We start from the raw sequence: 27,500 nt of genomic DNA on the forward strand, positions 1-27,500 counted from the left end.
TGTGTGAGTGTGTGTGTGTGGGTGTGTGTGTGTGTGTGTATGTCAGGATTAGCTTTAATTTACAAACACACATATTTCTACCCTGCCAGGCTGACTTTTACCCACATATGGACAGCTGTTTTGTATGTGTGTGTACGTGTCTGTGTTTTCCTACTTCCTGTCTTCCAGCAAGCTATAAATAACTTGCTGTGTTTGTGTGAGAGTGTGTGTGTGTGTGTTGTGTGTGTGTGTGTGTTTGCTGCTTAATCTGGGAAGTGTTGTCTTTTTGCACTAGGGCTGCTCCCAGGCTGACAGTGTGGCAGACGTTCACACAGGGCAGCGGGGTCAGCGGCCACCAAAAAGCCCAGACTAATCTAACCCAGAGAGAGAGAGAGAGAGAGCGAGAGAGAGAGAGGGACAGAGGTAGGGAGTGAGAGAGACAGAGAGAGAGAGGAAGAGAGAAAAAGGGAGAGAGAGAGAGGGAGGGGGGGTTTTGAGAGACAATGGGAGTACAGTACAGGGAAGTGTCTGGAAGTGAAAAGAAGACTGAAAAAGGGAGAGGAAGAAAAGAGAGACAAAGTGGACAACAAAAAGTACAGAAAGATTTTAGGCTGAACGAGAGTTAAAGACAAACAAAGGTAGAAAAAAAACATAAGGAAAACTCTCTGGAGGGTGTTTAGAGGAGTGACGAGAAACAGATAAATCAATTGACAATAGGCTTTCAGAGAAAGAGAGAGGGAGAGAGAGAGAGAGAGAGAGAGAGAGAGATAGAATACAGTAGACCTTAAAGATGGCCGCAGTGAGTGAGTTAGCGAGGAGCAGCATGTTCTCTCCTCCGGCACTAACCCAGCCCTGAGTGCTGGTTGCTCACGCTCGACGCTGTCGTCTGAATAGTGTTGATTTTTCCACGCTGCTATTTGCGATCCCCTCTAGTGGGTGTGCGTTAGATTAAAACGCCCTGTGTGCCCATGTGAGCCTGCGATGCCTAAACTAACACAATGAGCTTATGGGTAAATAGATGGAGGGAAGAACGGGAGAACGACTGTGTTTGTACGCGCAAGCACATTCATTTATGAATATGCGCATTGGTAAATGAATCAATTAGACTTGGCCCCTTACGTACGCATCTCATGAAAGCCATGTTGTATGTGTTGTTTATGAGGTGGGGTATGTTGTACTTGAAGAGAATCTGTAAAGATAGATATGCATGCTATAAAGAATAGTTTCCCTGTGCAGAGAGCATATTGTCCCTTCATTAGGTGCACAATACAGTCTTTAAAATTAGGGTGTGTTTTGTGACCGTGTGCGTTGGAGTGCGTGTGTGAGTGTGTGTGTGTGTGTGTGTTTGTGTGTGTTTTTTGTGATTCATTATCTCTGGCAGGGTGTATACAGAGGTCTTCTGGGTGACTGTGCTGGGGAGATAAGAGTAAGGATGAGCAATTTTGGGGTTGGCAAGGCTGCCTGTGTTTTGTGTGTGTGACTGAGTTTGATTCAGTCTGTGTATATGTGTGTCTGTGCTTGGTTGAGGGTTTGTATGTGTGTGTGTGTGTGGGGGTGCATGAGTGTGTGTGTGTTTGTGTGAGTGTGTGTGTGTGCGTGAGTGTGTGTGGATGAAAGACAGGGAGAGTATCAGCACACTCGTCAGGGGCCCTCGCGAAGGTGGCTTGCTGATAATGGTGGGGAGAGTGGAGAGAATGAGAGAGGGATAGTAACAGAGAAAGCGCGAGAGAGAGAGAGAGAGAGAGGGAAAGCGAGAAGAGGTGCTAATAATGGACAGGCTCTCCATTGTGTGTGAGCTTCTGATGATCTGCCCCTGTGCTCATCACCCCCTTTGTCTCCGCCGCTCCCCTCCTCGCGCTCGCAGGTCCAGCGCAGCTCCAGCGCAGCTCAACCAGCCCCGCTAATGTGCCGTGTAATTGGATTGGAGGTTGTCCGAGACTGAGAAGCCCCCTCTCCCAGGCTGCACACAGACCTCCACACCACTGGGTGGGGTGTGTGGGGTGTAAAACGGGGGTGGAGAGAAGCCTGGGGGGCTGCAATGCACTGGCTCAGTATGGGGGTCCCAGCTGACAATAGGCTTTTAGGCCACGAGCCCTCAGTGAAGCACCAACCATGGGGCCTGTTGTAAGACATCCAGCAGCCGGATTAGCAAACTCCCACCAGGGTAGTGGATGTGACCGATCTCCACCATCCAGGGGGCCAGGCAAGTCAGAGCCGGGAGGCTCGTAGGCTGGCTAGCAGTTCTGCCGTTGTTCCCATATGAACCTCTAATAGTTCCCATTGTCAACTGTGAGCTTTGAGAGTTAGAGAAAGATGGCTAAATTGTTCTGTGCCTAAGGACTGTTTCAGTTTCTTACTCTCAATCATCATTGTTTTGCACTCATTAACAGGTATACTGAATATTCTTTTATATATGTTTGTTACTTGTGCACCAGTGAAAATTGACTCTTTAGGGCGAACAGAGGATGCTCAGCAAGTATACTATAGCCTGTGGCCAGACAGCAACTTACAGAGCTTACAGTATACTTACAATGCTGCTTCTAGAACCTGCAGCACAGTGCCTATTCAAGTGAATAGTGTTGGGTGCTGTGAAGGAGATGGTGCCACAGATGTAAATCTATGTGGATGTCTGATTACCATCTCTTCCCTCATAATGAAAGATCTCACTCACTGACAATGTGGACGAAATCCATCATTTCTGACCCCATCCTCATTATGACACAATTGCCTCTAGCTTCCTTCGTTTTCGTATAGGGATGGATCTCCTGACAGCATTCACACACTTTCAAACAGCTGCTCATCCTGTATCAGCCCCTCCCCCCCCCCCTTCCCAATTGGCTGGCTCATTGCTACAGCAGCAGATTGTCTTATATTGGGGGGGAAACCCCCAGTGTCCTCAAATGATTCCTTTTTTAAATGTAATTTTCATTTCATTGTTGTAGCACTTTAGCTTAAGCGTAGCCCTCATCAATAATGTTTTTTTTTTGTTGATTTCCCTCCGTTATTCAATTGCCTGGTTGTCTGGAGAGCCTTAATTAGAAGCAAGCGGCCGATATGAAGGATCCCCTTGCAGTAGCTCCGTCCGCCTTCTGCGTGGCCTGTTAGCACTTTGGTGTGCTTCCCAGAACTTTGCTATCTTTTTGGCCTCCTGTGTTTTTAGGCTCTTTAAGGCCGTCTGGAGAGTTGTGTGTGCGCTTGCGCCGGTGTGGGGTTTGCGCCGTCAGCTAACAGGAATGCATTGGTACCGCCAATGCTAAGATGGCTGCCAAGCGCTAAGATGGCTGCCAGGATTCCACAGAGCGACAGCAGTGAGAGCAGGGAGAGAGGGAGAGCAGGAGAGATGGATAACATGCTGGACATGGAGAGGGAGAAAGAGTTTTTTTTCACTTTTCTCTGCTTCTTCTCTCTTTTTGAAGAGAATGTTTTTTTTCTTTTCTTCCCCCCAAGTGGGTCATTTCTTTCCTTTCGGTCCCGGGCACTTCTCGGTACCCGCGGAACTGGAGCGGCGGTGGCCGCAGCACTCGTGAAATGTGTTGCCGTGGTTGCTAGGCGCTTTTCACGAAGCACAAACCACAGTCAACAGACAGTTAGCATGTTGACAGCTCAGACACTGTGGTGCGAGCTCGATGGCCATACAGTGTGAATTCTGAGAACACTCACCCAGAATAGCGCTCGCACAGAATCAAAACAAAGACTCAGAGACCGGGGGAGCTATACTGGGCTTAAATCTTTACATTACGGCAAGCGCAAAGAATGTTTAAAAAAAAGGTGGGCCAAACGAAACAACCGCTGGGGCTGTGCCTTTACTGCTTGACCGTTAAAGATGAAGAGCCATGGGGGAAGCTGTGCAAACGTCGCCGTGCCGACGTTCAAAAAGCCTGCCCCTCCCGTTACTGGGCCGTCAAAGCAGACCCGGGTCACAGAAGAGACCGGTTCTCTTTGCCCAAAAAGAACAAATGAAAGCGGGCCTTGAGCTGCTCCGTGGGGCCCACCCTTGTGTGTTCGAGCGCTCAGGTCTGCCATAGGGCCTCACACAATACAGTCAGCCCTTGTTCTCCCTGATAGGCCTCAGCGCGGTACTTGCTGTATGATAGCATATCATATTCTGGTGACTTGCAGCCTTGTAGTGCAGAGATTGAAAATGTGGTTCTCCTGGTCAGTCACGCTAACAACCATATCAGGGAAACTATTCAGAAAGGGACTTGTGCCTCAGGCTCATGCTTTTGGGACGACTCCAAAGAACTGTCCAGAGTGTAACCATTTTATCTCTCTCTCTTTTTCTCTGTCTGTCTTTCTATTCAGCAGAGTCCCAGCAATCAGACAATTCCAACCAGCAAGGAGACGCAGACATCAAGCCTCCGCCCAATGGTAAGTCAGAAGGGGCATGTGAAATTGAACATGCACCACATGACACCTTTCTCACACCAAGACACCTGCATTAAAAAAGACCTCTGCATTATTACACTGTCCTTTTACTCTCTGGATTCTTTCCAGGAAAGGATTTCAGTTGTCCTTGCACATGCGGTTGTAAATTATTTTCAAAACACCTACTTCATATCGGGTTTCACTCTGTTTCTTTCTGAGTTGTACAGAGAATAAACAAATGAGACAAGATATTAGCATAAACTAGCCAAGAGCAAAGTACACTTTAAAGACGGTGGTAAGCTCAAATCATATCCAACTAGTTCTGACAGCAAAGCTCCGCAAACACCCCAAAGTCACATACATGCAAATGCAATAAAATACTGTGCATCAGCACGTGCCAAATATTAAAAGCAAATGCATTTCCACACACACACACACACACACACACACATACACACACACCTACACACACACAAACACACACACACTTACACACATGCACATAAATGTATACACGCACAGATGCAGACACACTTAAACACACATATACACATACTCGCACACAAACTTATATACACAGACACACACGCGGACAGGCAAAGTGCGAGCTCTGCGGGGTTTATTGCAGTGAGGCTGGGAGGCTGTGGCCCTAGCAGGGCTGGTTGTGAGTGGGGAGGAGAGCTCATAAATCACCCTGACGTCTGAGCTGGAAGATGGGAACCACATGGCTGCCGCTCTCCCGGCTCTGAGCTCATGCGCCGGCCATGCTGTGGTTAACCAGCGCTGGGATGGGTGCGCTGCAGCAGCCCAGTCACCCGTGGAGCCCTGGACACACCGCGCTCGCACATCAACACACACACACACACACACACACACACACACACACAAAAACCACATACGTACACACAGACAGGCGTACACATAGACAACACACACACATACAATCACACAAACCACACATACACACACAGAAACACAATGCACACATACACACACACACACACACAGATTATAAGTATAGATCCACACCACACAAACACTGTACTTTCTCTCACCAAATACACACGCACACACCATCCATAACTGACTAAAGTCATACAAAGTCTCTCTCACATATGAGAGTTCACGTTCCTATCAACATATGTGCATGTTTACATAAACACACACACAGGGATAGACATGTCCTCCATGTTCGTAGTTTTTAATTCCACAAAGGGAAAAACCAACATCTCGACTGTATCCAAGTCTACAGTCTACATGTGGGAGTACAATCAAGATGTAGGAACACACACACACATGCAAACATATATCATCCCTTTTATCCTTACATGCACTCAATGTGATGCAATTCTGCTTACAGCGAGCCAAATGGATCAGTGTTTGTGTAGGGCCTAGATCTTGCCATAGAACCACGTGTATGCACAATCCCATGATTTGTGTGCAGAGGTTTTTCGTCAGAGTTATAATACACACCGTTTGCGCAACGTTCGCCCATTCTCTTCATAAATCTGAACATGATACAGTTACCCTTGTATGGGTCTAGACAACCCGGGTTAGCACGTGATACAGTTATCCTGGTATGGGTCGAGACACCCCAGATTAGCCTGTGATACAGTTATCCTGGTATGGGTCGAGACACCCCAGATTAGCCTGTGATACAGTTATCCTGGTATGGGTCGAGACACCCCGGGTTAGCACGTGCTTCTTTCAGGTGGATCTCCCCACAGAAGGCGTGCCTATAGATGAATTATTTTGCTGCACGACTCGCAGATTTATTATAATCAGCTGTCAAGTTGGTAACGTCTGTGTTCAAAGATGAATTAGCACTAATATACTAAATAAATCAAAAGATAAATACATTTTGCATTTTGCAATTTCCACCTTTCACTGCTTTAGCAAAGAATTAATGAATGATCCAGGTTTTTTTTCCATTATCAAACTTATCATTTCATTTGGTGCCTTTAAGTATAGTCAATTACTTGTGAAAACCAGACAGTGCTGCAATACACATTTTAACGTCGGCCTCCCTACTGTTAAATATACCTTGAGGTCAACCGGGTGATACCTTCCCAAATAATTGGCACAATAGGTACGTTGACTGTTCGGTTAAGGTACTAATAATCTACACAATTAACAATAGGTGTGTGAAAACATAATGATACATGGACCATTTAACCTACTTGTCTCACTATTAGTTCCTCTTGGTGTAGCCAATGTGCAAATTACAGATATTATGCGTACGCCATCTCAAGACCATGTGCAGAGGTACACACATTTTATGCTTTAAAAAGTGCTCAGCAGATTTAGCAGAGTGCGTACACAACATTGACACGTGGCCCAGCCTCTTGTTTTTGTTTGTTTGTGTGTGTGTGTGTGTGTGTGTGTGTGTGTGTACTTATGTTTAAACTTTTCTCTTCTTCTCCTGTCGGTCTCCAGGGCATCTGAGTTTCCAGGACTGCTTTGTGACTTCGGGAGTGTGGAACGTGGCCGAGCTGGTCCGCGTCTCCCAGAGTGAGTCACTCCACCGCCGAGCTGCCATGGCTTCCCCTCTCTCTCTCTCTCTCTCTCTCTCTCTCTCTCTCTCTCTCTCTCTCTCTCTCTCTCTCTCTCTCTTTCTCTCTCTCTCCCTTTCTCTCTCTCCATCTCTCCCTCCCTTTCCCTTCCTTCATCCCTGCTTTCTGGGCCTACTCATTAACACCACCTGCTCTCCATCAGAGCCGTCCCTCGTCCCCGTCCAACTCTCTTGTCGTCACCTCTTTTCTCATTTTCTCCTCTCCTTTTCATAACTTCTTTTTCATTTTCTCTATATCTCTTTCACTATTCTTTGTAATCCGCTCTTGGAACCTGTGTCCAAGTCATATTTTACAGTGGCTGTTCTTTCTCCAGTTTTTTCACACAAGTGCATTCATAGTCAATGACAGTATGTACTGTATAAGCCTGTTTGATCATTACGGGTGTAATAGAGATGTTTTGACGTAGACAGTGTGTGTTTTGTTTATGTAATTTGGCTGCTTTCACCTCCAGTGCACACACCCTCGGCTTTAACTCAGATTCCATGACATGCACCTCTCTTTTTTAGTATTTAAGTATTTAATATTTAAACCCTTGAGTGTGACTGACTTCTTTCTCTATCGATTTCTGTTATACCCCTGCCCCCCCCCCCCCCCCCCCCCCCCTCTTGTCATTAGCTCCGGTTGCCACAGCAACTGGACCCAACTTCTCCTTGGCCGATCTGGAAAGCCCCGGCTACTACAACATCAACCAGGTGACCCTGGGCCGGCGATCCATCACCTCCACCCCCTCTACCAGGTATGTACACACCTGAACACACACACCTGCATACACACACACACGCACACGCACACGCACACGCACACGCACACGCACACACCCACAGCCTCTCCCAAAACACATGTACACATAAGTATGCATGCTCTGATACACACAAAAGACACACAATCATGCATAGAAACACACACATAGTGAATATACAGGTGTGGTTTCCATTCACATTAAATATTGCACATTCTCTGAGCACTTAGGCCAGTTTCCTACAGTGTGGACCTAAGTGCAGACATGTGTGTATTTCTCTGTGGGGACCCTTCAGTGCCTGTAACCTTGTAAGGACTCTCTGTGCTTCTGTACTAACTCTGACAGCTGCATGCCTTACCTGCCTCTTCTGAGCTAGTCTGTCTTTGTACTGCTAAATGCTGTTTTTCCCACTGTCATCTCTCTCTCTCTCTCTCTCTCTCTCTCTCTCTCTCTCTCTCTCTCTCTCTCTCTGTCTTTCTCTCTCGCTCTCTGTCTCTCCCACCTTCCTGTGTCTTTATCTTTTTGTTTTCTTTTGCTTTTTCCTCTGCCCTCTTTCTGTCGTTTGTTCTCTTTCTATCTTTCTCCCTTCTCTCTCATTGTGTCTCTCTACCATGTCTCTGCGTCTCTCCTTTTCTCTCCTTCTCTCTCCCTTTCTCTCTCCTTCTCTTTCTCTTTGTCCTTTCTGCCCCTGTTTCTCTCATGCTGCAGGACTGAGATGGAGCTTTATGCAAGTCTCCCTCGGAGGTAGTAATACCCACTCCACCTTAACCATCCCCACCCTCCTTCATAGCCAACAAACACCACCGACCACCAGAGTCAACTAAACCTCTGTCATACTTATATAACTCAGCACAGACACGCGATCATCAACCCTTACCTTACATTGACTCAGCTCACCTAACCTCAAAGTCCATTACTGGAGATGTTTGTCCATCACGTCATCCAATCAAACATGTTTACTCTGTCAAAGGGTTCCTGTTTCAGATATGTCCCAACCAACCAAGCCATATACATGCACATTATTGAAGCACAGTCCCTTGTCTGTTTAGAAAAGCATGGTGTGTAATAAAGCGTGTGGCCATACTCCAAGCATTCCTCCTAGGGCTCCTCTCTCCTTGTCCAGCTCTATGCAAAGGAGTGTCAGGTCTCAGTGTAGCACGCTCTGGTTTTTAACAGGGAAGGCTTCTATCACCAGACTTTCCGAGTAGAGTTTTAGCAGCATGGATAAGACTTACTGCTGAAGTCTTTGCCCCTCGTATCCATTATATGAATAATGTCCTTGTCTGTGTCACACAGCCATGCATAGAAATACTCAAGTGAATATTAACAATACAAATACAATCTAAATCCTTTCCCCCTCAAATCCAGTACGTCATCCAGTCCAAACCTGTATTCCAAAGGGGTGAAACTTTAGCCTTAATGCAATAGAAGGACCACATAGAGGACCTCATAGTGTACTGTATGTGCTCTTCTTAGAAACTCACCACCACCCCCCCCCTCCATCTCTCTCCCCCATGTATCTCTCTCTCTCTACCTATGTCTCTCTGTCTCTCTCTCTGTCTCTCTCTCTCTGTCGCTCTCTCTCTCTCTCTCTCGCTCTCTCTATCTGTCTCTCTCTCTCTGTCTCTATGTCTCTCTCTCTCTCTCTCTCTCTCTCTCTCTCTATGTCTCTCTCTCTCTCTCTTTCTCTCTATGTCTCTCTCGCTCCCTCTCTTTTGCTGCAGCTCCAACAAGCGCAAGTCCATTGATGACAGTGAGATGGAGAGCCCGGTGGATGATGTGTTCTACTCTGGCCGTTCCCCCGCGGCTGGCAGCTCCCAGCCCAGTGGCTGGCCCAACGACGTGGATGCAGGTACAGGAGCCATAGCCCTCCTCCCCCTCCTCCTCCTCCCCCTCCTCCTCCTCCTCCTCCTCCACCTCCTTCTCCTCCAAACTGCCCACCTATTCTCTCACCCACTCACTCTTCACCCACCCAGTCACTCAATCGTTCACTACAGTCAACCTCTTCATCAACCAATCCCAGTCCACCTTACCCCAATCAGGATCCAGTGCCAGTCTTTCAGACGAGAGAAAGTTCAGGAACTTGTGGACATTTTGCTGGTGATCTCTTAAACAAGCAAAGAATGTTTTATGCTCAAGCGTGTATGAAAACAAATTTTATACACTGTGTACTGGTATTTGGTAGGCATTCAGTATAGTTGGATATAGGGCATGATAGTAGCAAAGCAGGTATATATGGTGGCTCTCAGGAATGTCCAGAGTTTTCAGTACATTGGCTATAACCCAGAAGAAATGGCAAAGTGTAGAGTGTTTGTTTTAGAGTATTGCATTTTCAGTTCATTTGTGTTTGCAAAGACTATGTAATCAAAATATAATGCTGCACCTCACAGCTTTGACTTACCGAATGAACAGTCTTTGAGGTTGATCATGATCAAGGACTTTTTGGTTCTATCCACTAGTCTGAAATGTCCCTTCTGTCCCAGAGCAGATGGCTCTCCATCTCTATTAGTGGCACAGTGTATGATTTGAGCTGGAGTCAATGTAGGACTATATCAGTGTTTTGGTTTTGTTTTGCAACTGGTCAAATTAAATGTTACAGAGATGTACATTTTGACCAGACTAAAGACATGTGTGTTCATGACTTGCTTTAAAAATAGGTGTTGGTGTCACTTCCTATTATGCTTGACCTCTTGAATATAAATATCAGTTGTAAATATGTTCAACTTCACATATTTTAGGTTGAGCTTCAGTTGTTCATATCCATAGCTGGGTCAGAATCTGCTTATGCAGGGGATATCTTTCCGACTTTGACATAAATGGTCCGACCAGAAATAAAAATACATTCTCTATGGAAAATCTGGATACTCCGTTGAGTGTAAGGCTCAGTCAGGATAAAATGTAGTTATTTGCCGACATAGATATTCCCTGGTTAAACCCAATTTACCATAAATCATTCTGCTTGACCGTTTTCCATTTCCCCCCTTTATCTCGTCAATTAGTGAAAGTTTCTAAATACATTTAATTGGGTGCATTTCATGACTTGCATACAGAAAGTTAATTGAATATTGGAAAAAATGTGAATGAAATAAACAAAATCTGAAGGAAAAAAAATAACAAAATAATAATAATAAAAAATATAATGTTTATGAAGTTAACGCAAGAACTGTGGCAAATAACTTAATAAATGGCAATTATTTTTTATCCTTTTCTTTTAAATTGTTAATTTCAAAAGCCTCCAACTGGGTAAAGCATTATCAGGCTTGGATAACTAGCCAAAAAAGTCAGCCATTCTTGTCCCACTAATAAAGTCTTCTATTTAGCTGTAGGTGTTACTGTAAAAAGGGTTGAGTTTGTCCTTGAGATAGTGCTTTGAGGAATGGCTTTGTCTGGCTGTAACAGTGCTTCGAGTAAGACTCCCTTTAGCCAAAAATCATCGAGCTCTGCATGATCCTGTGGATGTGCCATATCACTCTCAAAAGCATATGCCTATTATCTGGTACATTACAGACACATACGCACACGCACACACACACACACACACACACACACACACACACACACACACACACACACACACACACACAAATGCCCGCACAAAGTCAAGTATCCCTCACTGAATCCATCGTAGATGAACAGATAAATAATCCATGCCGGTGCACCAGGGTGGTCAATGGAAGTGTGGTCATATCATGTTATCCCTGGACAGTCACAGTTTTCTAATTAATGAAGCATTCACTCAAAGACCTAAAAGCGATTATGTCAAATTCCTGGCATTCCCTGCTTGACTAGCCCTTCACCATCAGACACCCCCCACCTCTCTCGCCCCCCACCCCCCTCTCACCCCCTATCACACAGACTCTCTGGGGTAGAATCCCAGTTCATTCCATGTTGAATTCTCACCAAGTGAGTTGGACTAGAATTGACGTGTGTGTGTGTGTAAAAGTAGCCATGTGTTGCTGTATCTACCTGTGCTCTGGTTGAAGTGTTACCCTTGTGATTTACCTGACCTGTGTGTGTATACTGATACTTCCCCACCCCATTGCTTACCAGCATTTGACCCAATTTAACACTCTCTCTCTCTTTCTCTGCCTCTCCTTTTTCATCTCACTGTTCTCTAACCTATTCACACTCTCCCTCCCTCTCTCCCTCTCTCCCTCTCTCTCTCTCTCTCTCTGTCTGTCCTTCCTCACTCCTTCCCTCCGTCTCCATTGTTAACTCTGCCCTTCTCCCCTGTTTGGCCCTTCCAGTGCAGCACCATTTGGCGAGTATGCAGGAGAGGAAGATTAAGCATGAGAACGATGCCGTGCAGTTTCCTTACCATGGTTAGACAACATTACTATCCTCTTCTCCCACACTGTCTGTGTGTATAATATATACAGTATATATATATATATATATATATATATATATATATATATATATATATACAGAATATATAAAGATTTATATATATTAATGATATATCTGCTTTACCGTAGATCACATCTGCTTTCTGTTCTGTCTGGCTCTCTGCTTGTCTTGCATACTGCATTTGCTCAATCCTTTCAGTAGGGCAGAGCAGCGTTTGACCTCCCACTCCATTATTGTTGTCTGTGTGTGTGTGTGTGTGTGTACTCGCGCCCGCGCGCGCGCGCGCGTGTGTGTGTGTGTGTGTGTGTGTGTATTTGCGAGTGTGTGACATAGGACCTGTGCCTTCTTTCTTAACTGCTGCTGCTTCTGCTGCTGGGGCTCTGTTGTTCTCTTCACCGCTGAGAGTGTTGGCTCGGTGAAGGGTGTTGCATATCAGAGGGTTGTGCCAGAACTTACCCCCTTTGAACTCCTGGTTTGCCTTTTTGGGCACTTTTTGGGTTACTTTCAAATCTTTTGTCTCTCTAGGACCCTTTGAAGGATTGTAGATTTCTTCTATCAGTTTGATTCAGAATTGTTTGTTGTGTGATCTTTAAGGCTGCATTAAAGTATTATAGTTCTAGGATATAGTTTTGGTATTTAAAATACGGTGTGTTTGTGCTATGATTCATTGAAATAAGCATACAATTAAAACAATTACATGAGCTCAGATTGTGGTGACTAATTAAACACTGCGGCTACTCAAGTCCAATGAAGCTTAAAATTGTGGATACATGATTCAAGTCAAAATGATTCAAATGACTATATATTATTTCAGGATTCCACTGATTAATTCTTGGTCTAATCAAGTAGTTGGATTTTTTTCCCAATGATTGACAGATGCAGATGAAAGACGAAGGCCCTCTTATAAAGCCTCTTCAGAAAGGGACATTAAAGAAACATATACAAGTCAGTCTTACAGTCACTCATAAGATGAAATGTGATACCCATGCCTTGCCAGGCATGACATAAGTGTTGTTTTTACATATTAGGTCAAATATATATTTATTGAAGCCATACTCTGCTACTTACACATGACTTCATTACTTTCTCCACTAATATTATGGTCTGGTGGTACAGTGCTACTAATTCAGTGTCTGTTCATTATCTGCGGTATGGCCAGCGTGCCGGCGTTTCCTCTCTATATATCAAACCACATCCCAGTCTCACAGCTTAAGAATCTCAGGTTGTGGGTTCAGTACCCGGGGAGCTCCCCCACTCTGATGTATGGACGTAGGCACTGGATTGCACTCCACTTGGGCGGGGAGCCAAATGTCGGGAAGGTAACTGCTCCCTCCTCCCCGCACTCACGCTGGCCTCCCCTCCCACACTGCACCTGTGCTGGAGCCCTGTTTGGCTCGTCAGCCCGCCGCTCCTGAATGTGGCCATGACTGTGTGGCAGGTGTTTTCTCCTCCACGCTCCTCTGTGCCGCGTGCGGTGGGCCGAGAGAAACCGCCGCTTCCTTGCAGGACTGAGGCCTTCCTGCCCACTGCCCCTGTAGCGAGGTCTGGCAGAGGCCTTGCCAACTGACCACTACTTGTTTTCTCTCTCGCTCTCTCTTCTCTCTCTCTCTTTCTCTCTCTCGCTTTCTATCTCTCCCTTTGTCTGTCTATTTTCTGTCTCTCTCTCTCTCTCTCTCTCTCTCTTTCCCTCTTCTTTGCTCTTGGTTTCTGTTCCAGTCTCTGTACATCTTGTTCTTTCTCTTCTCTTTCTCTCATACTCTGTTTTTTTAATCTTATTCTGTCCTCAAGTGTCTAATCTGCATATGATTGCGTTGCCTCTAATGAAGGCAGCACTAATGGAACTGCCATCTCTCTGTAGTAATGTCACTGGACACCCAGGGACTGGGGAAAGCTGTGAAGCCTCAGGCTCTATTGCTGCTTGGCTAGTGTGTTAGCATGCTGGTGTGCTGGGGCCCAGACTGTGTGGCAGTGGATGGGGTTGTTATGGTGATGGTGTGTGTGTGTGTGTGTGTGTGTGTGTGTGTGTGTGTGTGTGTGTGTGTGTGTGTGTGTGTGTGTGTGTGTGTGTGTGTGTGTGTGTGTGTGTGTGTGTGTGTGTGTGTGTGTGTGTGTGTGTTGCCGAGCTGGGCTCAGCTGCCATGAAGGAGACTATACTGAGCCGGTTATTCAGGCAGCAGTGTGCTGTGGACTCCCACCTGTCACACCCAAACGCACACAGCACTCATGAAAGATGCACATGAGTTTGTGTGTGTGCACACATACTTACACTCACATACACACATGCTCACGGGCACACACACACACACACACACACACACACACACATACACACGCACACTCACGCAAGCAGACAAACCCAAACAAACAAGACAAAATGCACTCAGGTGTGTTGTTTCTACGCGATGGGCCTTCTGTCTTCAAAATGTGCCTCATGCACACTCTCTTTTTGACTCTCTCCCTCCCTCTCACACACACACACACACACACACAAACAGACACACACACACACACACACACACACACAATCTGGTGAGGCGTGGAGCTCCGGTCCAGATGGTGCCTCCATGTGTCGACAGCAATGGGAGCTACTGGGTTACAGAAGACATCTGTTATGGTGATGATGGTAGTGGTGGTGGTGTGTGTGTGTGTGTGCCTGTGCCTGTGTGTGTGTGTACGTATGTGTTTAAATGTGTGTGTGTGTGTGAGAAAGAGAGAGAGAAAGACAGAGAAAGGGAAGGGGAGACATGTTCTGCTCCAAAGGTGATTCACCACCTGAATGAAACGCTCCAAGCCTGGCAGAAGGTGAGGATGCCATTCATCATCGCTTCAGCTGCTCCCCCTGCGTCTAGTTTTATGGTGTTAAGCTTCCCCCTATGCACGCCCCAGTCTGCCTTTAAAGCCATTTGTGGCCATTATTTGTGGCGTACCACTGCAGGGAAGCTATTGCTTATTTACCTATTTATTTATTTGTTTGTTTGGTAGTGACACGAATTAACCCCTCTCCCACCATTTCAGTTTACAGATAGCCGTGAAAGCCTCGGTGGCGAGATTTGTATGTTTGCATGAAACAGACTTTTTGTTGGGGTTTTGTGTGTGTACGTGTCCTGGCAGGAGGGGGTTGTGTATGTTGTGTGTGTGTGTGTGTGTGTGTGTGTGTGTGTGTGTGTGTGTGTGTGTGTGTGTGTGTGTGTGTGTGTGTGTGTGTGTGTGTGTTTGTACGCGCATGCGTGTGTGTGTGTGCCACTCGGAGGCAGTCTGAGGCTTGTGTGGCGGCCAGCTTGTTAGCGTGGCGAGACTGGAGGGTCATGGGAGCAATTGATTGGCTGCCAGTCTGCCCGAGCGTTGTGCCAGGAGTTGGACAGAGAAATAACAGAACAAAACGACACACACGCATGCGCCTACACACACACACAAACAGGGACACACTCACAGGAAGGAGCAAGATCATAGTAACTTCTGTTAGCTTTAACTCTCAAAGCTTTTATTTAGCGTCTGGCAACGCTGCATATATTTAAAGAATATTAAAATGTTGATTAAGCATAACAGCTGCAACCAAATTTATGCACATATATATCTTACAAATGACAAACAATTTGAATGTGAAAAATATTATTCCCCTCTAATCTAGTTTATATTGCATCATTCGCTACTAAATACATTGGAAAGCGCTTTCCCAGAATGAAAGAGTAGTCGAAAATAATTTCTCCCTGTAACAAACACAACAGTGTAACACCATACCAATATGCAACCACAATGGTTGGAGGAAAGGGAAGAAATTAGTTTAGGGTTCTTCACTATTAACTCAATGAGATGTCCTAGATAATTTTAAGGAATAAAGAACAACAAGCATATTTCACATATGACGATAAACTTCCCTGGGGTATTTATAAAAAGTAATGGAATATCGTCAAAAGGTGATCATATCCTGTTCGAATTAGTCTACAGCCCAATACCCATTTAGTAAGGAGAGGTAAAACAGTATCAGGGACATGTTCTTCTGTCGACGCAGTAAAATTCTAACAATTATCTTATTTAATTCAAACTCCTTTCCCCCCTTCTTCTGAGATTGGTATTGATGGAAGGGCTGTGTGTCACTGCTCCTTCTCTTTAGTCTGGGTAGATGCGTTCGGCATCTTTACAAATATTCTCTATAGTCACTTTCAGCCTCCTCCTCACCCTCCCTGGGCTAGCCCCCATAGTACAGATGAGTTTGAAGAAAAATTCCCCTAAAATCCTCTTTATTTCAAATGCACTAATGGAGCATGACAGCGGATGCTCTGTGTATGTGTGTATGTGGGTGTGTGTAGATGTGTATGTGTGTGTCTGTGGGTGTGTGGGTGTCATGTGTGTATGGTTTTTAGCATTAATACCGTTGCACAAAAACATTTATCACATCTCTCCATATCCTCACCCACTCATTCTCTTTTTCTCTCTCTCTCACACCGTCACACATTTTGAGAAAGGCAGAACACATGTTTGCACCACCACCACCCTCCCTTCCCCGGCTATCCCCCCCCCCCCCCCCCTCGTTGCCATACCTACACCAGCCTACGCTCAGCCAGGCCCAGCTGCTCCACAGGCTGAGAGGGAACTGTGGGTAATTGCAAGGAGATAAAAAAGAATCTCTGTGACATCACAGTTGAAAAGAGTGCATTCACAATGACTTGGCCAGTGACTACAGATACACACGGCTTAATTATCTCAAGGGACTGGCATTATGTTGCTTTTGAAGTAACACGCGGTACGGCGCATATGACTGTCAGCGCGTCCGCACACTTTTCTGTGCACTCCTGGTCATGGGTATTTAAACTGTGCTTGACTTATTCCTGGTGAGGCTGGCATTTGATTAAAATATATGTATATATTTATACATATATATATATATATATTTGGACTGACAAGAGTAGCTCTCAACGTTCGTGCAGGTCACACACTCCATTTGGCTGTCTCTTCCCTAGCCTGCAAATCTTAAATTGTGTGTTAGGATTACCATATATCAAAATCACTTCCCTCAAAACCAGCCACATGAAGCCTTGACCATAAACCTGAGGCTTGTGCCCCCCTCCGCTGCCCTGACACATTTGGCTCTGTTTCTGGGTCATATGGTTAGCCTAGCCTATACTTAGCCTGCTTGTTTTTGCCAAATGGTGGAATATTCCATAGAGGGGAGCTCTGGCTGTGGCAGCCTCAACCGACATTTATAGAAGTAGGAGGACACTTTAATATGTTGTTATATATGTGCGGGTCACGCTGTCACACTCTCTCTCTCTCTCTCTTTCGCTCTCTCTCCTCATCTCTTTTTTCTTCCTCCTTCGTTCCCCACTCCCTCCATTTCTCTCACTTCCTCCCCCATTATTCTCACTCTTTTCCTTTGCTACCCATTCCTCCTCCTGTTGGCTTTGGTCCTTCTGCTCAACGCTTGGAGCAAACAGCTTGTGTTTGTTCTGCATCCATTTTTTACATGGAAATTACGAAAAGAAATGTGCCATTTCTCAACGTGCCACTGTTGTAGAGAACTCCAAGCACCATGTCGGCAGACAGGCCATCGGCAACAGTAAATTAAGCTGGTCTCGTGGTGGTTTCTGGGAATGTACTTTCTCCCTTCTTCCATGCAAGAGGAACATCGATTGCTGACTTTATTGCATGTGTGGTTTGCACTGCTGTCGGGAGCAATTTCCACTCAAGTCCTTTCTGAAGGCTGTAGCACTGTGGCGTGGTGGCTTTGTTCAGGCGAGCAGAATGGAGGTGACTTGTGTGGAAAGAGAGGGATGCTGCTTCAGGCGATTCCTCTTCCAACAACCATACCTCTCAGTCTGCCAGAGAGCTCATGGATCAGAAGAACACAAGCTCCCTCACAGAGCACATCCAGTTTGAGTCCACCCCATTCCCCCATTCATCATTTATGTGTGCATCCTGTGTTCGGCAGACAGACAGACAGACAGACAGACAGACTGACAGGCACAGTTGAATGAGTGGGATCTTGCTACAAAAGCCCCTAGCCTCTCCCTGCTGTCCTACCCGAGTCCTTCTTCACCAAGTGCTTTCCGAATCCAAAGCTTTTCTCTGGACTTTGCTCCACCTTCAAATACCACCAAGTGTTGATGATCAAGGCTAGAGATCTTGTACATGTAGAGCAAGTCTGTGTTATCCAACCATTGCTATCCATAGATTATCTTAAAAAAAAAATCAATAATTAAAAAAACATTTTTTTTGGACATGATAGCAGTTGATTAAAAACAAACATCAAAGCGACAAAAAAAGCCTGTTCATTAAATCCACATCTCTGTTCTGCCATTTTTTTTTATTATTTTATTATTTTATTTTTTTATTTTTTTATTTTTTTGTTGTTGATCCCATTTTTGCCAGGACTCACCTCGCCTGGTTCTCTAAAGAAGCCGGGGAAATTCGATTTCAGCGCCCTGTCACCCCAGACGAGGCCCCCCCGCATGACCTTCACCCACCACATGCCCATGCTGGCGGGCGTGAGACCAGGTGAGACACCCCTCTGAAACCCGAACCCCCCCACCCGCCCCGCCCTGTCCTGTCCCTGCCCCTCCCCCCTTCACTCAGACTCCTGGGGTGCTCTGGAATTCGGGAGAGGTGACGCGCTAACTGCAAGGAGGCTAATCCAAAAAAGGCTAACTCTCCGTGGTGAAGGGATTGATTTTTTTGTATTCATTTTTTGGGTTGGCTTTCCTGTTTTTCCCCCTTCCCCTCCACTTTCTCCTCTCACATCCTGGCAAAAAAACTAAAGTCCTCCCTTCCCTCCTACATCCCCACACCACTGTGTCCCTGTATCTCTCACGGGAGCAGTCTGTCTGTCTATATGTGTGTGGTTGGGGTCTTTCTCTCCTCTTTAAATCTGGGGTGGTAATCTTCACACCGAAACAGCCCTACTGGTCTCAATGTCTTTAATTTGATGTTTGGTTTCATTTCTTTGATTTCTTTAGATCTGGCAGCCACTATCTCTCTAATGTTGATCAATCTATGACCTGTGGCAGTTCCCATGTTGGTTCTCCGTACGCCAGTTGCTGTCTACATTCCCTGCTTTTCTGTGACTCTCTAATAAACACACTGTCTGACATGATCAAGCTGACAAATAGCCAGTGGTCAGTGGGTATATATTTCCATGTATCTTAAATGAATGGGTGTTTATACTACATGATACTACAATTCTACAGGACCTGCACCTTACTTCTCGCAGATCTCCCTGAGGACATTCCACCAGAACAGTGTTTCATAGGCATGACAAGCAGACCAAGACTAGCAGTGTTTTGATGGTCTTTTTATTTTGTTTTGTAATTAGTTTACCTTTGTGAGCAAAACCAGTAAGTGAACGCGCCTTTATCTACATGATAACTGAGGACTATTTGAGTTCATTCAGCATTTTAGCGAAGGAATATTTTTAGAAGGACATATCAACAGATGCACTTACTGTACCTGGGCAGTTTCACCATGGGTCCTGTCTTGCCTCTGAGAACTTGGGTTCACCCCTCTAGCTGTGAAAGGATTCAAGACGTTACCAGAGAAGGAGGTCAAACCTTGTGTACACAACCTCGTTACATGCATCCATTTGTGTATGTGTGTATATGTGTGTGTGTGTGTGTGTGTGTGTGTGTGTGTGTGTGTGTGTGTGTGTGTGTGTGTGTGTGTGTGTGTGTGTGTGTGTGTGTGTGTAAACTTGAGGCAGAGGAGACAGAGAGGAAGAGAGAGAGAGAGACAGAGCCTCAAAGGTTAGCCTTGGCCAGGCTGGCCGGTGCCCCTCGCCTGGGATAGCGGTGTGAAGTTGGCAGGCGGGAGCGGGCAGCTGGGGCCCCTGCTGGGAGGGCTGAAGGGCACTGACTCTCCGGGAGGCCAGGGACTGGGCTCTGCACTCCCCTCCATACCAATCCAGTGAGCTAGCTAGCCATGTATTTATCTATCTAGGCCAAGCAGCAGGCTTCTGCCATCGCTAGGATTGGATGCTTCCGACGTGCCCAATTTGCGGGCGGTCCCCATAGCCTCTCGAGCCATGTTCTGATCGAGCTCTCCGCAGATGGGAACGCATCTGCACAGCTACCAACCCAGAGATGATTTCAGCCATGTTTATATATATATATATTTCCATTGGAAGTCATCGCACATATGTTAATGCCAAATTAGTGTGGTGACTGGGAATACACCCTGAGAGCCCTGAGCAGTAGAGCTTTGAATGGGAGTGCACAGCTCAATGACTTCCTTTATATTTGTTTTGTTTATTGTATAAGAAATGTGTGTGTGTGCCTGTGTGTGTGTGTGTGTGTGTGTGTGTGTGTGTGTGTGTTTCTATGTGTGTACATCATTCAGTTGCAGTACTACCTGATGTAGAGAGAGTCCAGTCCTTACAAGCTAGTGCCGTAGCCCAGCCAGTGGAGCAGTATCTCAGTCCTTACCTCGGTCTGGCTGGTCCTTTTGAGCAAGCTGGTCCCTTTGAGCGAGCTGGTCCCTCTATCTGGCTGGTCCCTCTGAGCGAGCTGGTTCCTTTGGGCGAGCTGGTCCCTCTAAACAAGCTGGTCTCTCTGAGTGAGCTGGTTCCTTTGAGCGAGCTGGTCCCTCTAAACGAGCTGGTCCCTTTGAGCGAGTTGGTTCCTCCTAATCAGCTCAGCTCCTGGGGTGCGTCCCACTCCAGCGCTGCCTGTGCACTGTCATTCTGGGAGGGCTTAGGCCACACTCACTCACATCCATCTGTTTTTTTCTCTTTTTCTTTCTCTTTCTCTTTCTCTTTCTCTTTCCCTCTCCCTCTTCCTCTCCCTCCCTCTCCCTCTGCCTCTCCCTCTCTCTCTATCTCTCTCGCTTTCTCTGTTTCTCTTCTGCAGGAAGCCCCCGTGCCTCTGCCTCCTCCCTGCACTTCCCCTCTCCTTCCATCATCCAGCAGTCCAGCCCGTACTTCACCCACCCCACCATCCGCTACCACCACCACCCGGGCCAGGATCCGCTCAAGGAGTTTGTGCAGTTCGTATGCGCCGACGGGTCAGGGCAGTCAGGAGGCCAGGTAAGCATCCACCCACCAAGCCAGCAAGAAGGTTGATACATGTGGTATCGGGGCCCTCATTTCTACCTCTGCCCATTCAAAGACTCACACACATACACACACACACACACACACACACACACACCTGCAGAATGTCTGGAAGTGTTAAAAAAAGTGGCAGGTAGAGTGTGAGGGAAAGGACAGAATGTGGTAAAAGTACCCCCCCCCCCCCCCCCCCCCCCCCTCTCCACTGCTGAATCTACACACACATAGGGATGCAAGCATTAATTAGCAACAGTATGAGGCCCTCTACCCTCTGTGTAGTCTCGGCTGAGAAAATGATACGTGTTTTAGGGATAACTAGCACTTTGAAAGGAGACATTTTAAGGAGTCACTTCAGTATTTTAGGGTTAAGCTTTCTGGCATCAACCAGTCCTAGCTGTTTTAGCTACAGTTGTGATATGGCGAGAAACAGGGAGAAAACTGAGTCTGTATTGTCTAAATATTGTTATCTGTTTTATGCCTATGCTCTTTCTGACCCTCCCCCATAAACCCCAATACATTGTTATGTTTCGATTGGTTGTTCCTTTTTTATTCCTTTTGTCCCATTGTCTTGCTGTACCCACACCCTCAGGTATTTGTGTGACCCACGAACTCCACAACCCAACACATACTCCTGTTCAGCCTCTGGCACATCTTTTTTTTTTTTTTACATTCGATCATTCGTCTTGGGCCATTTTTTATACTTTTATTTTGTAGTTTTTGAGTTCGGTGTGATGTCCCATCATGGGCAAGCTATCCCACGATCCTTCACTCCATCCCTTGAAGATGCTTATTCCTCTATCACAGCTCCACGCCATATCCGCCTCCCTTCCATGATGGCCAAGCCTCAACATCACACTTCACATGTTTGCGTTGGTGGATGTATCCCATGGTTGCCTCCCTCCTAGCATACATACTCACATACCCACTACAACGGAAGGCAGATACATCACTACAACAACTCACTCTTCCTCACCTCTGCCTTCGCCTTCCTTTCTTCCTTCAGCTCTTTCCTTCCCTCAACTTCCTCTCATTTTCCTCCTCCTCCTCCTCCTCCTCCTCCTCCTCCTCCTCCTCCTCTCACTGTCGTGCCGGTTCTGTTTTGAGGGATTTTTTTTGTCCTTTTTTCATTTTTCTGGGTTAGTTTGTTTTGGCTTCAGTTTGTCACTCACGTGTCCTCCGCCCTCCTTCCTCACCCTGTTTGTGTTGTCTGCAGCCAAACGGGAGCGGCCAGAGCAAAATGCCGGGCTCCTTCTTGCTGCCTCCACCCCCCCCGGTGGCCCGCCCAGTGCCCCTCCCCATGCCCGACTCTAAACCCAGCAGCACGCCCCTTGACGGCGGACACACCACGCCCACATCTCCGTGTAAGTGACCCCCCCACCCCCCTCGCCCCTCCATTGCCCCTGAACCGAGTGAGCGGACCACCAAAAACACCCCAAGCAACCAATCAGTCAACTAAATCAACTCAACTAAAATGGCAAAGAAAAACCAACGACCCCCTTCCAATCATCGTATTCCTCCCTCTCCAACCACCTGTCCTGCTTATATGAGGCCATCCAGGCATACCCGGATATCTGTAGCTCACCTCACTCCCTCTCCACCTCTCACTCTTGAGATCTCCTCAGGGCTGCACTGAGCTAGTTCATACTCTCATGTCTAAAGGCGTGGGCTGGCCTCTCTCTAAGAGGATCTCAGATGCCCTGTAGATACCAGCATAGGGTAGTTTCAGTCAGCAGCACCAGCGGAGAAGTCCTTAGGTTGAGTTTTGTACCCTCAAATCTTTTAGCTCAGTTACCCAAGTAGAATTGTGTTATTCCACAAAGCACTTCCCCCAAAAACCTTGCAGATAGAATTGCAGTCTGTAATGGCCTCCACCCCGCCTCCATTTAGACATTTCCTCTCAGGTCTGGTTTTTATGTCAGGGTACAAATTTAGGGCAGTTGTCTTGTGGATTCCAAAAACTCCCATTCAATTCTTTGTGGTATTTTCCAATTATTTTTTATATTTCTGAATGTTGATGTTATGTTCTATTCTTGTTGATTTGGATTGATTTGCTGATTCTATGCAATTCTGTACACAAATGCCAGTTACAGGGGTGTGGCATGTTGAACCACATGTAGGCTCCCTTAGTTTGGTCCAAAGCCACATGTCGTGCAGGGCAGGCAGGGCAGGGCAGGGCAGAGTGTCGGGCAAGGGTGGCAGCTCGGGCAAAGGGCAAGACTGGTCTAACTGACCATGTGAGGGGCACTGGATGGAGCACTACTGTCTATTTATTTTAAACTAATCTTCTGTCTCCCGTTTTACTTTAATTTCTCAATTTCTGTTCTTCTTCCTTTCTATTTGTTTGATGTCTGTTAAGTTATTTTCGCCTTCCGCCTGGATTTGTTGATTTCATTGTTTGTTTGTTTTTCACCTCAATCAATGTCTCAAGTCCTCTATGTATCTATCTGTAAATGCTAATCCCAAATGATCCAATCCAATCTATTTACTCTTGAGACTAAACACATAGTCCACTGTTCAACATAAACCATATGACACACACTGGTCTCCAAAATGTAGCGAGTGAAGCTGATGTAGCTACCTCTGGAGTCCGCTGTGCCCTGCTTCTAACTGCCCTAAATGTAGTACTCCACTTGTTGACCCTTAAAGAACCTCAGGCCTTGATTGAGAGCCAGCTCAGCTAATCATGGTTTAAGTTGAGCTGAAGTTCTTCTTCTCAGTTTTGTCTGGGTGAAATAAAAGAAAGGCCAACCTCATGAAATGTTTTAAATATTATGTGTAGTTTTCCAAAGCTTTACAAAAAGACATACAGTTTACTTCAGTTCCCCTGTGGCTCTGACCTGAGGGGCCTCTATAGCTCTCCAGGCCCTGGTAACACTTTTTCCAGATCTCTCCAAAGCAGTATTAAGGGCCTCAGAAAAACAGTATTCTGCAAAACTGTTTGTAATATGTCATTTCATTTTGGTCCTTTTGAAATTTAAGAAAAGCTTCTGCTGCTCTCCAACTCTCCTTGCCTATGGAAATACACCTATACTAGGCATGTTTTCACAGTTGCTTTGGCATATTCTCTACATTGATTTTAAATCATGTTGATGAAAAAGTGTGTGTTTTTATGCCACTCTAACACCGTATTTGTATATGTGTATGTACACATATTGTTTTTTTTGTGTGTGTGTGCAGTCTGACTATCCTCTCTTTCTCTCTTTCTGTCTCTCTCCCCCCCCCCCCCCCCTCCCCACCTCCTCAGCATACTCCACGACAGGCTCCCCAGCTCCCAACAGGTTTGTCAGCATCGGATCACGGGACAACAACTTTCTAAACATCCCCCAGCAGACGCAGGTAGGCCTCCCTTCTGCTCTCTGAGCATCACTGTTAGGGCTTCTCAAGGGAAACTCACCCTGTCTTCTGCTCTCTGAGCATCACTGTTAGGGCTTCTCAAGGGAAACTCACCCTGTCTTCTGCTCTCTGAGCATCACTGTTAGGGCTTCTCAAGGGAAACTCACCCTGTCTTCTGCTCTCTGAGCATCACTGTTAGGGCTTCTCAAGGGAAACTCACCCTGTCTTCTGCTCTCTGAGCATCACTGTTAGGGCTTCTCAAGGGAAACTCACCCTGTCTTCTGCGCTCTGAGCATCACTGTTAGGGCTTCTCAAGGGAAACTCACCCTGTCTTCTGCGCTCTGAGCATCACTCTCAGGGCTTCTCAAGGGAAACTCACCCTGTCTTTAAACTCTGAGCATCACTGTCAGGGCTTCTCAAGGGAAACTCACCCTGTCTTTAAACTCTGAGCATCACTGTCAGGGCTTCTCAAGGGAACTAACCCTGTCTTTAAACTCTGAGCATCACTGTCAGGGCTTCTCAAGGGAAGCCTGTCTTCAAACTCTCTAGGAAGACATTTTCATTGGTATATTTTAGAGAGCGCTTGAGGTTATCGTCAACTTGATAAGATGATCAAATTTTAATGGACAAATCAAATCAGTTCCAACCAGTTCCAACCATTCATCATCATCTCATGTCACTTCATTATCTTCTTCCATCTTCTGCCCCAGCACTTACTTATGAACTGATGAGAGTCCTCCGCGTCCTCCTCCCCTTTTTCTCTCCTCATTCTCTCTTCACTCTCTCTCTCCTCTTCCTTTCCTCACCCTCTCCTCCTTTCTCTCTCTCCCCTCTCTCTCCCTCTTTCTCTCCCCCTCTCTCTCTCGCCCTTTCATTCTCCCTCTCTCTCTCCCTTTCTCTCTTCCTCCGTCTCTCTCTCCCATTCCCCCCCCCCCCTCTTTACTCAGCATGTTTACTCAGAAGCCCTGTTTGTGGCTCTTCTGTTTACCTAGCCAGTAAGAACTGAGGCTGCTGGGACTACTGGAGTTGGTAGTTTTTTTTCGTTTAGAGGGGAGGGTGGCTGATTTGCGTGCAGCAAACGCTCACGGCTGTCCTCTCCTCTCCTCTCCTCTCCTCTCCTCTCCTCTCCTCTCCTCTCCTCTCCTCTCGTCTCCTCTCCTCTCCTCTCGTCTCCTCTCCTCTCCTCTCCTCTCCTCTCCTCTCCTCTCCTTCCTCACCCCTATGCTGCCGCTGTGCTCCGCTCATTAATGTGTAATAACCACAGCCACCCCCGGGCCTGCTCCACGCCGCGCCACATGGCTGCCATCTGAAGCCCGTGCCACACTCGTCCTTTTCTGCGTCTCTGTCTCCCTCTGCTGTTCTCTCACTTCGTCTCATTCATTTTCTGTCTGTTTCTTACTCCCCTCCCCTCCAACCCCCATGTCCACTGGCCTCTCTTTCGTTCTTTCTTCTCTTTCGTTCATTTTTCAATTCACTCATCAGTCCTGCCTTATGCATTTCATTCCCCATGATGACACATCCCCACATCCATCCTGGACTCCGTTGTGTCTCCCTATCTTTCACAGCCTCCTTATGAGCTGTTTAACTCGCCGTATAGCTCGGTGTGTGCTCCACATGTGGCCAGTGCTCTCAAACACATCTGGCTGTAATCTGAATATGGTCTTTTTTAAAGGCACAGACATCTGCAGCTGTGAAAAATCTGCAAAGTTGAATTTGAGATGGAAGATTGTAGTACCTTGCCAAAATTGCTTTTGAGAGTCAGTTAGAGAGAGAGAGAGAGAGAGAGAGAGAGAGAGAGAGAGAGAGCAAAATGAACCGGCCTCGGTGAAGGGTTCAGGGTAAGGCACTTGTAAAGAGTGAGGCAGAGAGAGAGAGAGAGGGGGGGGGGGAGAGAGAGAGAGAGAGAGAGAGTGAGAGGGGGGGGAGAGAGAGAGAGAGAGAGAGTGAGAGGGGGGGGGAGAGAGAGAGCGAGAGGCCTTATAGAAAGTGAATCTGTGGTTTGGGGTTTGTCAGGGCCCTGTGACTGTGAAGAAGGCAAACATGAGCTGCTGGAGCTCTCTGCTGGAAGGGGCCGAGCCCTACAGCCAGAGGGCGAAAGTGAACAGCAGACAGAGGGGCGTGCAAGGAGGAGAAAAAGCAACAGCGCAAAAGAGGCAGAGCGAAAGGAGGAGAAGTGTTTTAGCTCAGCCCTCTGTGTCGAGAAGTCACGTCCTGGCTGTCTGGTTGCCCACAGCAACCAGACATGATGTCATAGGCAGTTGAACTTGAACTTGAGAGGGGTGGGGGTAAGAAAAGAGGGTGGTCAGTGCTGCCAAGGATTACAGAGAGAGAGAGAGAGAGAGAGAGAGGGAGAGAGGGGGAAAGGGGAAGAGGGAGAAGGAGAACAAGAGAGGCGTAGAGAGGAGAGAGAGTGTTACTGAGAGGGGAAGGGTTAGTCTACTTGCTGCTGGGATAGGAGCTGAAGGGACTAGAGTGGGTGGAGGGAGGGAGGGCTACGGGGGAACGGCAGAGAAGGGGGGGGGGGGGTATTTGTGTGACCTGTGAGAGTCAAACATAACAAAAGATGCTTCCCCCTGGAGGCGCAGGGTTTCCAAGACTTGACTTCCAGAATGTTCTTTTCGGTGGTTCACTGGTGCCAGATCTCTCTCTCTCTCTCTCTCTCTTTCTCTCGCTCTCTCTCTGTTTGTGTGTGTGTGTGACCTAGTTTTGCGTGCTTTTGCATGCTGAGTTGGAGAAACCTAATCTTTAGGCAGGGCACAGCAGCCTAAACCTTTCCTTCTCTGGGCACCAGCACCTTGCGCGCGCACACACATGCAGGCCGGCAGACAGTGTGGACACAAGCAAAGTCTGTCTACAGTATTCTATTGATTAACTTATAGGAATTCACTGCATGGAGATAACAGAGGTGACATTATTGCAGGCACAGGCGTCACCTAGTGGCAGCCTGAAAATGTGCAGATATAAAGATGTTCACTCAGATGGTATCCAATTGGGTTTTTGTATCATACTAACATAGATACATATGAGGTGTAACGCTTTGTTGCTTTATTGAAATAAAAAGTTGTTTTACATTGTTTGACAGGGAACCCTGGAGGTCTCTAACTCTGTCTTCTCTTTCTTTCTTCTC

The 27,500-nt window shown here is 46.6% G+C and overlaps 1 protein-coding gene across 16 annotated transcripts in view; it reads left to right on the top strand.

Moving 5' to 3' along the window:
- Positions 1 to 27,500, top strand: part of nfixb (nuclear factor I/Xb) — a gene marked incomplete at its 5' end in the record, with an annotated part of 128,944 nt that overhangs the window by 94,997 nt on the left and 6,447 nt on the right. For 3 of the 16 annotated variants that reach the window (XM_080856464.1, XM_080856475.1, XM_080856476.1), the window contains 10 exons: positions 4,282 to 4,347; positions 6,781 to 6,855; positions 7,533 to 7,653; positions 8,365 to 8,400; positions 9,381 to 9,508; positions 11,904 to 11,978; positions 18,373 to 18,498; positions 20,841 to 21,016; positions 22,254 to 22,401; positions 24,285 to 24,376. In XM_080856464.1, the coding sequence (XP_080712590.1) occupies positions 4,282 to 4,347; positions 6,781 to 6,855; positions 7,533 to 7,653; positions 8,365 to 8,400; positions 9,381 to 9,508; positions 11,904 to 11,978; positions 18,373 to 18,498; positions 20,841 to 21,016; positions 22,254 to 22,401; positions 24,285 to 24,376 (1,043 nt within the window). The remainder of the gene's footprint in view (positions 1 to 4,281; positions 4,348 to 6,780; positions 6,856 to 7,532; positions 7,654 to 8,364; positions 8,401 to 9,380; positions 9,509 to 11,903; positions 11,979 to 18,372; positions 18,499 to 20,840; positions 21,017 to 22,253; positions 22,402 to 24,284; positions 24,377 to 27,500) is intronic. The other 13 variants (XM_080856472.1, XM_080856470.1, XM_080856473.1 and 10 more) reach the window with 12 other exon arrangements.

This window comes from Sprattus sprattus (genome assembly GCF_963457725.1).
Source record: "Sprattus sprattus genome assembly, chromosome: 18".
Classification (NCBI taxonomy): Eukaryota; Metazoa; Chordata; class Actinopteri; order Clupeiformes; family Clupeidae; genus Sprattus; species Sprattus sprattus.